This window comes from Pongo abelii, chromosome 3 (genome assembly GCF_028885655.2).
Source record: "Pongo abelii isolate AG06213 chromosome 3, NHGRI_mPonAbe1-v2.0_pri, whole genome shotgun sequence".
Lineage (NCBI taxonomy): Eukaryota > Metazoa > Chordata > Mammalia > Primates > Hominidae > Pongo > Pongo abelii.
The window spans coordinates 180,594,026-180,607,385 of record NC_071988.2 but is presented as its reverse complement, the minus strand read 5'-3'; the positions used below and the strand labels follow the sequence as shown (position 1 = coordinate 180,607,385).

At 38.0% G+C, this 13,360-nt stretch overlaps 1 protein-coding gene across 1 annotated transcript in view; it reads right to left on the bottom strand.

Moving 5' to 3' along the window:
* RXFP1 (relaxin family peptide receptor 1) overlaps window positions 1–13,360 on the bottom strand; it is a gene marked incomplete at its 5' end in the record, with an annotated part of 129,514 nt that overhangs the window by 38,521 nt on the left and 77,633 nt on the right. Inside the window, 4 exon segments of the mRNA NM_001133200.1 lie at window positions 1,436–1,510; window positions 6,250–6,321; window positions 6,411–6,482; window positions 10,530–10,601. Of these exon segments, the coding sequence (NP_001126672.1) occupies window positions 1,436–1,510; window positions 6,250–6,321; window positions 6,411–6,482; window positions 10,530–10,601 (291 nt within the window).

The window sequence follows — 13,360 nt, the reverse complement described above, 5'->3', positions numbered from 1 at the left end:
TATTGTATATTTTCTTGCCTTTTTATAGACAAAGGCAAGGTTTATTATTGCTTGTGCATAATACTGCACACAGTCGCTTCTGGTCTAAATGCACACATTTTAATTGCTAATTATGTAAGTATTATTCAATTGTGCTTAATTACTAAGTTGGGATTACTGAGGCTGTAATAGATGCTAATGTATTCATTTGAACCAAAATTCAATTTTAATGAAGGATATTGAACTTAATTTGTCCTTTCCTTTATGGCTTTAGCTTGTTTTCAATGTGTAGTACAGTATTGTACTGTCATACCAAAATGCCTACTGGACTTAGTAACTTTTCAGGATGTTTGTTTTTTTCTGAGAGGTTGCAAATTAGTACAGTTTGAATTGCTGTCATTGCTTTTTATAGCATTTCTCACTTATGCTTTTTTATCAAGCTGATAGTTGTTACTTTTTTTTTAACTTTTATTTTTTTATTTTTATTTTTAATTTTTTTTAATTTTATTATTGTTATACTTTAAGTTTTAGGGTACATGTGCACAACGTGCAGGTTTGTTACATATGTATACATGTGCCATGTTGGTGTGCTGCACCCATTAACTCGTCATTTAGCATTAGGTATATCTCCTAATGCTATCCCTCCCCCCTCCCCCTACTTCTGACTACAATCAATGCTTCTGACTCTAACTTTTCCTCTTCCTTTTAATTTGACATTTGTAATCTGCTATGAGCTTAGAAATCAAACAATCAACTTGTGAGAATTTCTTATAAAATAAGAGACAGAGGGAGTTTTCATATGATAGAGCATATTGCAGTTTGTTGATTGAACTTGTTAATAGCTATTTTGGTTATTTCTTTCTTTTATTTTTTACTTGTGTTCTAAATAGGCAAATTTACTGGATGGTTGAGTTCTGAATGGTGGAGTGATACTTATTACTACAAGCAAAGCTACTGTGTAAAATATTCCATGGAACATATTTTATCATGATTAGTGTTTTAAAAATAAATGCTAAATATCATATTCTTATTATTCAGAATTCTAGAGTGAAATTAAAACGACTTAGTCTTTCTGTACCAAATTAGTAGGTAAGTATATCAGCAGGGAATATATATATATATAGAGAGAGTATATATATATATATAGAGTATATATATATATATAGAGAGAGAGAGTATATATATATAGAGAGAGAGTGTATATATATATAGAGAGAGAGAGTATATATATATATATAGAGAGAGATGTTTTATTTTGCTGAGAGTTTAGAGATGTTAGTTTAGATAATGTAGATGTTTAACATAAAAATCATGTTAAAGCAGTTTGAGGAAATGTGATATGATATTAAAACCCTTATCATTTTTAAGAAAAACTAAAACAATCTTATACCTGGAATGAATTAGGTAAAAACAGAAAATTTAGTTGAGTTCTTTAAAAAAAGATACAATCGCTTACAGCCAATGTAGTCTTGGCATGTGTTGACAGAGAGGTTTATCAGGTAAACGGGTGAGGACGTTATTCATCAGTACTCTGAAAAAGGAAAAGACAAAGAAGTCACATTTTTCTGGTTCTCTTCTCATCTTGGGTCAAACATGGTATTATGATTATTCTTACGAAACCACACAAATCCACTAAATTAGTTGTTTTTTCCTTCTAATTTTTTTTTTTTTTTGAGATGGAGTCACTCAGGCTGGAGTGGTGTGGCACGATCTTGGCTCATGGAAACCTCTGCTTCTCAGGTTCAAGTGATTTTCCTGCCTTGGCCTTCCGAGCAGCTGGGGTTACAGGCATGCGCCACCATACCCGGCTAATTTTTGCATTTTTAGTAGAGGCGGGGTTTCACCATGTTAGCCAGGCTGGTCTCGAACTCTTGACCTCAAATGATCCACCCACCTCGTACTCCCAAAGTGCTGGGATTACAGGCGTGAGACACCATGCTCAGCCTTCCCTCTAATTGTATTTAAATTATAATTTAATTATAATCTAATTATATGTAAATACTTGATAGTAATACAATTTTAACAAATATAAGTTATTATATGGAGGAAAGCAGTAATGTTAGTAACTAAAAAAAAAAAAAAAAAAGCCTAAACCCTTCAACAACAAATGGTGGAAAGGAAATGATTTAAAGGAATTTTTTTCTTTACCAAGATTAATGTAAGCACACCTTGTTTTATTTTTATTTATTTATTTATTTATTTCATTTGAGACAGAGTCTTGCTCTGTCTGCCCAGGCTGGAGTGCAGTGGTGCAATCTTGGCTCACTGCAACCTCCGCTTCCCAGGTTCAAGCAATTCTCCTGCCTCAGCCTCCTGAGTAGCTGGGATTACAGACACCTGCCACCATGCCCGGCTATTTTTTTCTTTTTATATTTTTAGTGGAGATGGGGTTTCACCATGTTGGCCAGGCTAGTCTTGAACTCCTGACCTCAGGTGATCTGCCCACCTTGGCCTCCCAAAGTGCTGTGATTACAGGTGTGAGCCACTGCACCTGGCCCACCTTGTTTTATTGTATTTTGCTTTATTGCACTTTGCAGATACTGCATTTTTTAAAATTGAAGGTTTGGGGCAACCTTGCATTGAGCAAGTCTATGAATGCCATTTCTCCAACAGCATGTGCCCACTTAGTGTGTCTGTGTCACATTTTAGTAATTCTCAGAGTATTTCAAACTTTTTCCTTTTTTTGAGTCAGGGTCTTGCCTTGTTGTCCAGGCTGAAGTGCAGTGGTGTGACCATGGTGTACTGCAGCCTCAAACTCCTGGGCTCAGGTGATTCTCCTGTCTCAGCCCCCTGAGTAGCTGGGACTACAGGCATGTGTCGCCATGCTCTGCTAACTAAAAACAATTTTTTTTTTTGGTAGAGATGGGGTCTTGCTATATTGCCCAGGCTGGTCTCAAACTCCTGGCCGTAAGCTATCCTCTCTCCTCGATCTCCCAAAGCATGAGATTACAGACGTGAGCCACCCTGCCCAGCCATCAAACTTTTTATTATTGTATTGTTTGTGGTGATCTGTGATCAGTGATCTTTGATGTTACTATCGCAGTACTTTTGTGGTGTCACAAACCATGCCCATAGAAGACAGCAATCTTTTTTGTTTTTGAGACAAAGTTTCGCTCTTGTTGCCCAGGCTGGAGTGCAATGGTGCAATCTCGGCTCACTGCAACCTCCACCTCCCAGGTTCAAGCAATTCTCCTGCCTCAGCCTCCTGAGTACCTGGGGATACAGGCATGTGCCACCACACCCAGCTAATTTTTTTTAGTAGAGATGGAGTTTCACCATGTTGGTCAGGCTGGTCTCGAACTCCTGACCTCAGATGATCTGCCCGCCTTGGCCTCCCAAAGTGCTGGGATTACAGGCGTGAGCCACCGCACCCAGCCAAGACAGCAATCTTAATCAATAAATGTTGTGTGTGTTCTGACTACTCCACCAATCAGCCATTCCCCCATATCTCTCTCCTCAGGCCTTTTTATTCCCTGAAACACAACAATAATGAAATTAAGCCAATTAATGACCTTACAATGGCTTCTAAGTGTTCAAATGAAAGGAAGAGTCCCACAAGAATTATGGGCCCTCAAGAATTATGCTAAATCTACTCTGCCTGTGCTCTACAATGGAAAAACAAAGTCTGAATGACAGCACATCTGTTTACAGCATGGTTAACTAAATATTTTAAACCCACTCTTGAGACCTATTGCTCAGAAAAAAAAAGATTTCCTTTCAAGATATACTGCTTGCATACCTCCTCACCTTAAATCAAAAGCTAGAAATGATCAAGCATAGTAAGGAAGGCATTTTGAAAGCTGAGATAAGTCAAAAAACCAGGCCTCATGCACCAGTCAGCCAAATTGTGAATGCAAAGGACAATTCTTGAAGGAAATTAGAAGTGCTACTCCAATGAACACACAAATGATAGGAAAGTAAGACAGCCTTATTGCTGATGGAAAAAGTTTTAGTGGTCTGGATAGAAGATCAAACCAGCCACAACATTCCTTCAAGCCAAAGCCTAATCCAGAGCAAGGCCTAACTCTACTTCATTCTATGAAGGCTGAGAGAGGTGAAGGAGCTGCAGAAAAAAAGTTTAAAGCTAGCAGATGTTGATTCATGAGGAAAGGAAAGAAGCTGTCTCTATAACAGAAAATTACAAGGTGAAGCAGGAAGTACTAATGGGGAAGCTGCGGCAAGTTATCCAGAAGATCTAGGTAAGATCATTCATGAAGGTGGTTCCACTAAACAACAGATTTTCAATGTAGATGAAACAACCTTCTACTGAAAAAAGATTCCATACGACACTTCCATAGCTAGAGAGGAGAAGTCAATGCCTGGCTTCAAAGCTTCAAAGGACAAGCTGACTGTCTTGTTGGAGGTGAATGCAGCTGGTGACTTTAAGTAGAAGTCGATGCTCATTTACTGTTCCAAAAATCCTAGGGCCCTCAAGAATTACGCTAAATCTACTCTGCCTGTGCTCCATCAATGGAACAACAAAGCCTGGATGGCAGCACATCTATTTACAGCATGGTTTACTAAATATTTTAAGCCCACTCATGGGGCCTACTGCTCAGAAAAAAAAGATTTCCTTTCAAGATACACTGCTCATTGACAATGCACCTGGTCACCCAAGAGCTCCAGTGGAGATCTACAAGGAGATTCATGTTGTTTTCATGCCTGCTAACACGACATCCATTCTATAGCCCATGGGTCAAAAACTAATTTTAACTTTCAAGTCTTATTATTTAAGATGTACATTTTGTAAGGCTATTGATGCCATAGATAGTGATTCCTCTGATGGATTTGGGCAAAGTCAATTAAAAACCTTCTAGAAAGCATTCACCATTCTAGATGCCATTAAGAAAATTTGTGATTCATGAAAGCAAGGTCAAAATATTCACATTAACAGGAGTTTGGAAGAAGTTGACTCCAACTCTCATGGGTGACTTTGAAGGGTTCAAGACTTCAGTGGAAGAAGTAACTGTAGATGTGGTGGAAATAGCAAGAGAACTAGAATTAGAAGTGGAGCCTGAAGATGTGACTGAATTGCCACAATCTCATGATAAAACTTCAACGGATGAGGAGTTGCTTCTTATGGATGAACAAAGAAAGTGGCTTCTTGAGATGGAATCTACTCCTGGTAAAGATGCTATAAACACTGTTGAAATGACAACAAAGTATTTAGAATATTACATAAACTTATTTGATAAAGCAATGGCAGGATTTGAGAGTACTGACTTCAATTTTGAAAGAAGTTCTCTTGTCGGTAAAATGCTAGCAAATAGCATTGCATACCGTAGAGAAATCTTTCATGAAATTAAGAGTCAATCAACGTAGCAAACTTCATTGTTATCTTATTTTAAGAAATTGCCACAGCCACCCCAGCCTTCAGCAACCACTACTGTGGTTAGTCAGCAGCTGTCAACATTGACATGAGACCCTTCACCAGCAAAAAGATTACGACTCGCTGAAAACTCAGATGATTGTTAGCACTTTTCAGCAATAAAGAATTTTAAAATTAAGGTATGCACATTTTTAAACATAATGTTATTGCACACTTAATTGACTAAGTATAGTGTAAACATAACTTTATTATGTGTACTGGGAAACCAAAAAAATTTGTGTGACTTGCTTTATTGTGACATTTGCTTTATTACAGTGGTCTGGAACCACACCCACAATATCATTGAGGTCTGCCTTTATAGACAGTAACGATGTGCTTAAGAATACCGTGATAAAGGCTGGGCGCGGTGGCTCATGCTTGTAATCCCAGCACTTTGGGAGGCCAAGGCAGGTGGATCATGAGGTCAGGAGTTCAAGACCAGCCTGGCCAACATGGTGAAACCCCGTCTCTACTCAAAATACAAAAATTAGCTGGGCGTGATGGCACACACCTGTAATCCCAGCTACTCGGGAGGCTGAGCCAGGAGAATGGCTTGAACCCAGGAGGCGGGGGTTGTGGTGAGCCAAGGTCACGCCACTGCACTCCAGCCTGGGTGATAGAGTGAGACTCCATGTCAAAAAAAAAAAAAAAGAATATTGTGATAAAATAATGAGTGAGAATGTATTCAGTTTTTATGGGCTGATATTCTAGAAGACAGAAAATCTTTTAAAATTGTTGGAACTATAATTAGCCTTATAGAATATGATTAAGAAAAGGTTTTTCATTGAAAAGGCCTCTTTGGGGTTTTAACAAATCCAAATTTAATGGTATTAAATTTAAGCATTAATTTTTATTCATGTCTTTGCCTTTGATTGAAATATTTGCTTTAGTTTAGTACTTACAAGAGAATAAGAGAATTTAGTCCATAAAATGTTGGTGGGGAAATTCGACTGAGGTGATTATCTTCAATTATCCTGCCAGCCAGAAGAAAAAGATTAATTCATTTATATATCTCTAGAATCTAAAAACTAGTGCTATAAAATGCCACATAAATTAAACATACAGCCATTCTAGTCTGTGAAGATCTTCAAAAACACCCGGCTTCAGGAAGGTTATTCTGTTATGACTAAGATACCTGGAAAAGGAGAAATGACTACAATAAATTTGTATCTTTTTGATGTCTTACAATAAGAAAAGTATAAACAATAATCACCCATCTTAAATTTTTTCATATAGCATTCTCATCATGCCAGTTCCCAGCCTTTGAATCTCTAAGAATTGCTATCACTTACCTTATCATACCTAGTTTTAAATTTCCCCATAATTAATCAATCTATTCATTCATCTATTCATGTATTCATTAACCTATTTTGAATACTTACCCCATGGCACTGTGCTAAGCATGCCATCCCTTTCTTTAAGGGGCTTTGAGTCTGGAGAGGCCACAGCATGTGAACAGATTACTTTGTAATGTCAGGGAAATAGAGGGAAGTGTATAATGCATGGTTGCTCTGCCATTGCAGAGGAGAAAGCACCCAGCTTTGCTAGGGGTAGGGACTTCAGAGTGTGGAGGAATGAGGAGACAGGAGAAGGCTTTGCTAAACAGAGGCACAATTGAGAAGAGTCTTGGATGAAGACATGCAATTCACAAAGCAAAGAATGGGCAGGAGCTATTCTAGGCAGAGGAAATAGCTTATGCAAAAGCAAGAGGTATGAGAGTCTGACAAGTTAAGAAATCACCAGGTAATTCAATGGGGCCTCACCATGAAGGGGCTATGAGGAGAGACAGGAGATAAACCTAGGAGGCAGGCAGGGGCCTGTTCTGGACAAAAGGGTATTGCATCCCTTGCTAAAGAGTTTGACTCTGCCTTACCCATCTTTACATCCCCCTCCTCTGTAAAGTGAAATAACTCTCTATTCTATTGTGTTGATCTCCTCTTCTTGCCATGTTCACTCATGTCTCAATCTCTCTAGTGTAGCAATTCACTGCACTAAATCTGCTATCGAACAGTTTGATTCCTGACTCCTCTACTTATTAACAGTGACCTTGAGCAAGCAATGAATTCCTGTAAGCCTCAGCTTCCCCAACACTAAAATGGGGATAATATCAGGATCTACTTCCTATGGTTTAATAGAGGCAATGCATGCCATAAACATTCAGTACACATTATGTTTTACAGCAGTGTCTCTGCTCACGCCTCTTACTCCAGTTTCTTCCCTCTTTCCTTTTTCTTTCTGCTTATGATTCACATGCAAGTAAGAGTTCAAGTTTCACTTCCACTAATACAGGATTCACACTGATTTCTCTCTCTTCTTCAGTCTTTCATATCTTGAGTAAACATCCTATAGAATTTCTCCTGCCAGGAATCTGTTCTCCCTTGCTGGGTTGCTCAGGGCTAGTGAGCAATGGCACCCCATGATAGAGCCTCTTCCTTCCCTCCTTTGCAAACCTGGAGCCCAGGTGGGCACAGTAAGGGGTAAGAAATGACTTACAACTTCAGGGGGTTCTCTTATACAAAAAACTTCCAGGTAAAAGACATTTGATCCACTATTGCTCCCTATGCTCACCTGTTTTGCCCAGTCCTCTTCATCTGTCAGAGCCATCCTTTACTGCTCTGGACCTGAGATAATCACTCCTTTCAGTGAACCATAATAGCAATTTTGGTTTCAGCAACACAGGTTTGGAACTTAAGTACTTTTAAAAAGTGGTTCTCTAATGTTGTATATATGTTGGCATTATTTTCCCATCTTAGATCATAAACTTCTAGAGAACAGGAGTCCTGCCTCTCCCCAGTGACAGCTCAGTGCTCTACCTGAAACACTAAGGTATAACTACTTAAAAGGAGCCAGCCTGAGTTATCTTTCTATGCCCTCATGGTGTCTACCTAAAATACGTGCACTCTATGAGGGTTAATGAATATTTATGGATCTAATCATTATTTAGATCCATAAATCATCAGGTATCTAATGATTATTATTATCATTTTTTGAGATGAAGTCTCACTCTGATGCCCAGGCTGGAATGCAGTGGCACGATCTTGGCTCACTGCAACCTCCGCCCCCCCAAGTTCAAGTTCAGTAAATTACTAGGTGCTCTTCTTGACTCAATCCCAAACTCTGATACCACAAGCTAAAAATCTGACTGGAATGGGTTTCTTGCATTAGGATAGAGAACAGGATAGGTAGAAAACAAGTGGACACAAATGGAAATACAGGGAGTTATGTATTCATGTGATTTTTGGTTATACTTCTTTCCAGTTACTTCTAGAATGCTGCATGGCAGAACTCAATAAAATGGAACATTGAGAAAGCCTGTTTTTTTAAAAAAAGAAGCACAATGAGATACCACTTCACACCCATTAGGATAGTTATTGTCAAAACAAGCAAATGAAACGAGAACACAAATGTTGGTGAGGATGTGGAGAAATCGGAACTCTTGTGCATCACTAGTTGGAAAGTAAAATGGTACAGTTGCTGTGGAAAACAGTATGGCAGTCCCTTAAAAAATCAAAATCAAATCAAATGGCAGTCCCTTAAAAATCAAAGAATTACCATCTGACTTAGCAATTCCACTTCTGGGTATATACCCAGAAAAAGTGAAAGTGAAAGTAGGGACCCAAACAGATATTTGTATTCCTGTGTTGATGGCAACATTATTCACAACAGCCAAAAGGTAGAAACAACCCAAATGTCCACTGACACATAAACAGTTAAACAAAATGTGGTATATAAATACAATGGACTATTACACAGCCCTAAAAAAAGTAATTCTGACAAATGCTACAACATGTGAACATTAAAGACATTGTGCTAAGTGAAATAAACCAGACACAAAAAACTACATATTTTATGATTCTCCTCATATGAGGTACTTAAAGTAGCCAATTAATAAATACAGGAAGTAGAATGATGGTTGCCAGGGGCTGGGGAGAGGGGGAAATGGGGAGAGACAGATATGAGGAGTTATTATTCAACAAATGTGGAGTTTCAGTTGGGGAAGATGAAAAAGTTTTGGAGGTGGATGGTGATGTTGGTTCCATAACAATGTGAATGTACTTAATGCCACTGAATGGTTTACTTAAAAACAGTTAAATGGTGAATTTTAGATTATGTATATTTTACCACAAAAAGCTTTCTTTCTTTAACCTTACAGTATTTCATGCATTTGTAAAAGTGGGATTAGTGAAAAAAGAATAATTGAATAACTAGGGAAGTCTTCGGGTTTTTTCTTCTTCATCACAAATATCATCATCAGGCTTTTTTTTTTTTTTTTTCCTCAGAGACAGGGTCTTGGTCTATGACTCATGCTGGATGCTGGAGTGCAGTAGTGCAATCCTAGCTCACTGCAGCCTCAAACTCTTGCTCAAGGGATCTTTGCGCCTTAGCCTCCCAAAGTGCTGGGACTGTAGGCATGAGCCACCCTGCTTGGCTGCATCAGGCTTTTACTTTGTCTAAGTTCATTCAGTCATCACTCCTGTCACCATGGCAAATGTACATTGAATTCTTAGTATGTGTCAGGCACGGTGTGCCTAATGCTTCCCATGGATTTTCTTGTTTCTTACAACATCCCTGAGGTAGGAACTATTATAATTTGTGTTTTATAGTAGAGGCAACTTATGCTTAGAAAGGAATATAAATTGGCTGGGCGTAGTGGCTTACACCTGCAATCCCAGCACTTCAGGAGGCTGAGGCGGGTAGATCATGAGGTCAGGAGTTCAAGACCAGACTGGACAAGATGGTGAAACCACATCTCTACTAAAAATACAAAATAAATTACCCAGGCGTGGTAGCGGGCAACTGTAATCCCAGCTATTCGGGAGGCTGAGGCAGAAAATTGCTTGAACTTGGAAGGCGGAGGCTGCAGTGAGCTGAGATTGCGCCACTGCACTGCAGTCTGGGTGACAGAGAGAGACTCTGTCTCAAACCAAAAAAAAAAAAAAAAAAAAAAAGAAAGGAATACAAATTGCTCAAGGTCACACACCTAGTAAATAAGGCAATCAGGACTCGGACTGATTGTCTAACTCACAATCCCACGCTCTTAGCCACGGTGCTCTACTGCCCCTTCAGCACCATTGGCGTGGCTCCTTGGTACTGTCATGGACAGGGAGGCTGGTCTGGATTGGAATAGTCTAGGCTGTCAGACTACCATGGAATGGGCAAATTAATTCGCACTGGTACTTACAGTTTAGTAAGGCTATTCAGTCCTCTGAAAGCATAGATGGAGATGGATGTAATCTTATTGTTTTGCAGGTACCTGTGAAAATGATTATTAAAAAGAAAAAAAAATGAAGCAGAGTTTCACTTTTGCAAGACAAAAAGAATTCTGTGGATGGATGATGGTGATGGTAGCATAGCAATATGAACGTGCTTAATGCCTCTGAAGGTACACTTAAAAAAGGTTAAGATGCTACATTTTATGTTATGTGTATTTGATGACAATTAAACATTTTAAAAATTGAAAAAGGTAAACATTACAAAATAATTTAGTGAAGCCGGATTATCATGTCACTTCATGTTTCTATTAAATTTATGTACAATTAGGCTGGTTTGTATTTAGAAATTCTAGTTATAAAGATGAATGAATAACAGCCAAAGCTTACTATTTGAATTTTCTAGAAATAAAATGTTAACACATAGTAAAGCCCTCATAAATCAGAAGTCTAGAAGCCAGACTTTTAATACAGGTCTTGTTATAATTCTTTAAATTTGTTAAGTGCTCAACACAGTGCTAGCCAACCTAAAAGTGTATGATGTTTTCAATGTCCCAAGCCATATTCTATGTTAATCACAAATCTGTCAACCAAGTCAATTTTGATCTCATTAATTTGACATCCAAACCTTGTTCCAAAGACTGTTTGGGGGAAATTTATAAGGAGTAGAAGTGGCAAAAGAGAAAAACATAAATAAAAATAATCAGGACTAGAAGAATATAAATTAGATTGGAATGTCAAGACAAGAATGCAGGCTTACATAGTTAACTAAAGTAATACTGAAAATACGACCTTGAGTTAACTGGAGGTCAAAGGAAATGGGTACCAGAGTATACGCTATTGCATCATTGCACCCACACAAAGTTTTGCACTTCTATGTGTACTTGCCCCAGATTGTGGGAATGATAAAGTAAGGATTTCAAGGCTGCCTTCATGTTCTGAGTGCAGGTCACCATTGTTCTTTAGAGTGTCCTGAAAGTTTATATGTAATTTGTTATAACTTTTAGGAGCAATAAGAAAGAAATCAATATGAGTGAACATTCAGTTAAATTAGAAATTTTGGCTGAAAAGTACCCTATTTCTCCAACATGCAAGAAAACCTAACTTTGATTGTGAAATGTTATTATAAAATTTATTATAGGCTGGATGAAGAGCGTTATGCCCATAATCCCAGAGCTTTGGGAGGCCAAGGCAGGAGGATCATTTGAAGCAGACCAGCCAGGCAGGGCAACATAGTGAGATCCTATTTCTAAAAAAAAAAAAAAGGAGCCAGGTGTGGTGGCACATGCCTGTAGTCCTAGCTACCTGGGAGTCTGAGGTGGGAGGATCACTTGAGCCCAGGAGTTTGAGGGTGCAATGAACTATGATCATACTACTGCACTCCAGCATGAGTGACAGAGTGAGACCCTGTCTCTTAAAAAAAAAATTATTATGCACCTGAACCTGACATGCTGTGGGCCCAATCGTGTAGTAGGTAATGAATGGTTCTCATTTATCATGCATTTATTTGTTTATTTCTAGTGTTATAATGATCTACTAAGGAATAGGCTGCATTGCCTGGAGGTATAAAGGTATAGACCTTTAATAACCAATTAGAAATTTTTAAATAATTAGGCTATTTTGATCATTTTGTTACATGGAACAAATTGGCCATTCAGGAATTAATTCACTCACATTAGTACGGTGGTTAGTTCAAAAAAGAGAATTAATTCAATGTTTATTGTGCAAAAATGCTAAGCCACTGCATTATATAAATCTGAATTTTGATATTTAGATTTGTAGTCTAGCTCCTTTAAATAAGTGGACACAAGGTGATGCTACAGAAAAATTCTTCAGTCTCCAGAAATCAGAAAATAGAATAAGTCAGTGTACTCCTGAAGTTTTGTCAAGCCTAATTGTGAAAAGTTCTTCTCTTTTGACTGATAAATGTTCAGAATGAAATTCCGAAAAGTTATTTTCATTAGAGTTTCTATTTTCAAATATGAAATAGATACTTCTGCAGACTATCTGGGTTTTTAGAACATTTCACTGAAGGAAGTGGGTTAATTTTTCTTCTGATTCCACTCAATTTCCATCTGTTATCTTTAAAAATGTGCATATATATATTAATTTATCAGGTTTCCCTATTGTAAAACCAAAATAAGAACTAATCTATATCGGTATAAAAATGAAACAATGAATCCTGAGATATTTCTTAGTGTGATTTAGGTACAGAGTATCTAAACCCAACAATTCACCATATGACAACATAATTTAGTCACAAAGTAGACCTAAATAACAGGTAAAGATCACGTGGGCCAGTATGGATTTTGAGAGTTCTGAATGGAAGCTAGCATGTCAGATACTACTCAAGGCCAAAATGAAATCCAACTCACAAGGCAGATGTGCAAATGGAATCAAGTCTCCAAGACAACATGCTCAGAGGTTTCAACCCACAGTGACTTGCTATTTTAGGTAGATAATGAATTTGAAAACACATGGAAGAAAGTTCTTCACTTTCTTGATGGTGGATCTGGCAAAAGAGTGTAACGTTTTTCTCTAAGATGAGCATTGAGGTATTCCATGCTAGAATAACGCAGAGGATAAAAGCTTCTAAGTATCTCCATTTTGGGGGAGTGTGGTAGGAGGATTCACAGCACACATGTTCCAGTTCCTTTGGAAATATGTGTCTGAGGTTTTTCTAGAATGGTTTCTAAAATTACTCAGAAAAAATAAGTGTTACCTGGAAGTCTTCAGTTAACAGCTAAATACTTCCCTGAACAGGGATTAGACATAAGCAGTGAATAGTGTTGGTGTTCACAGA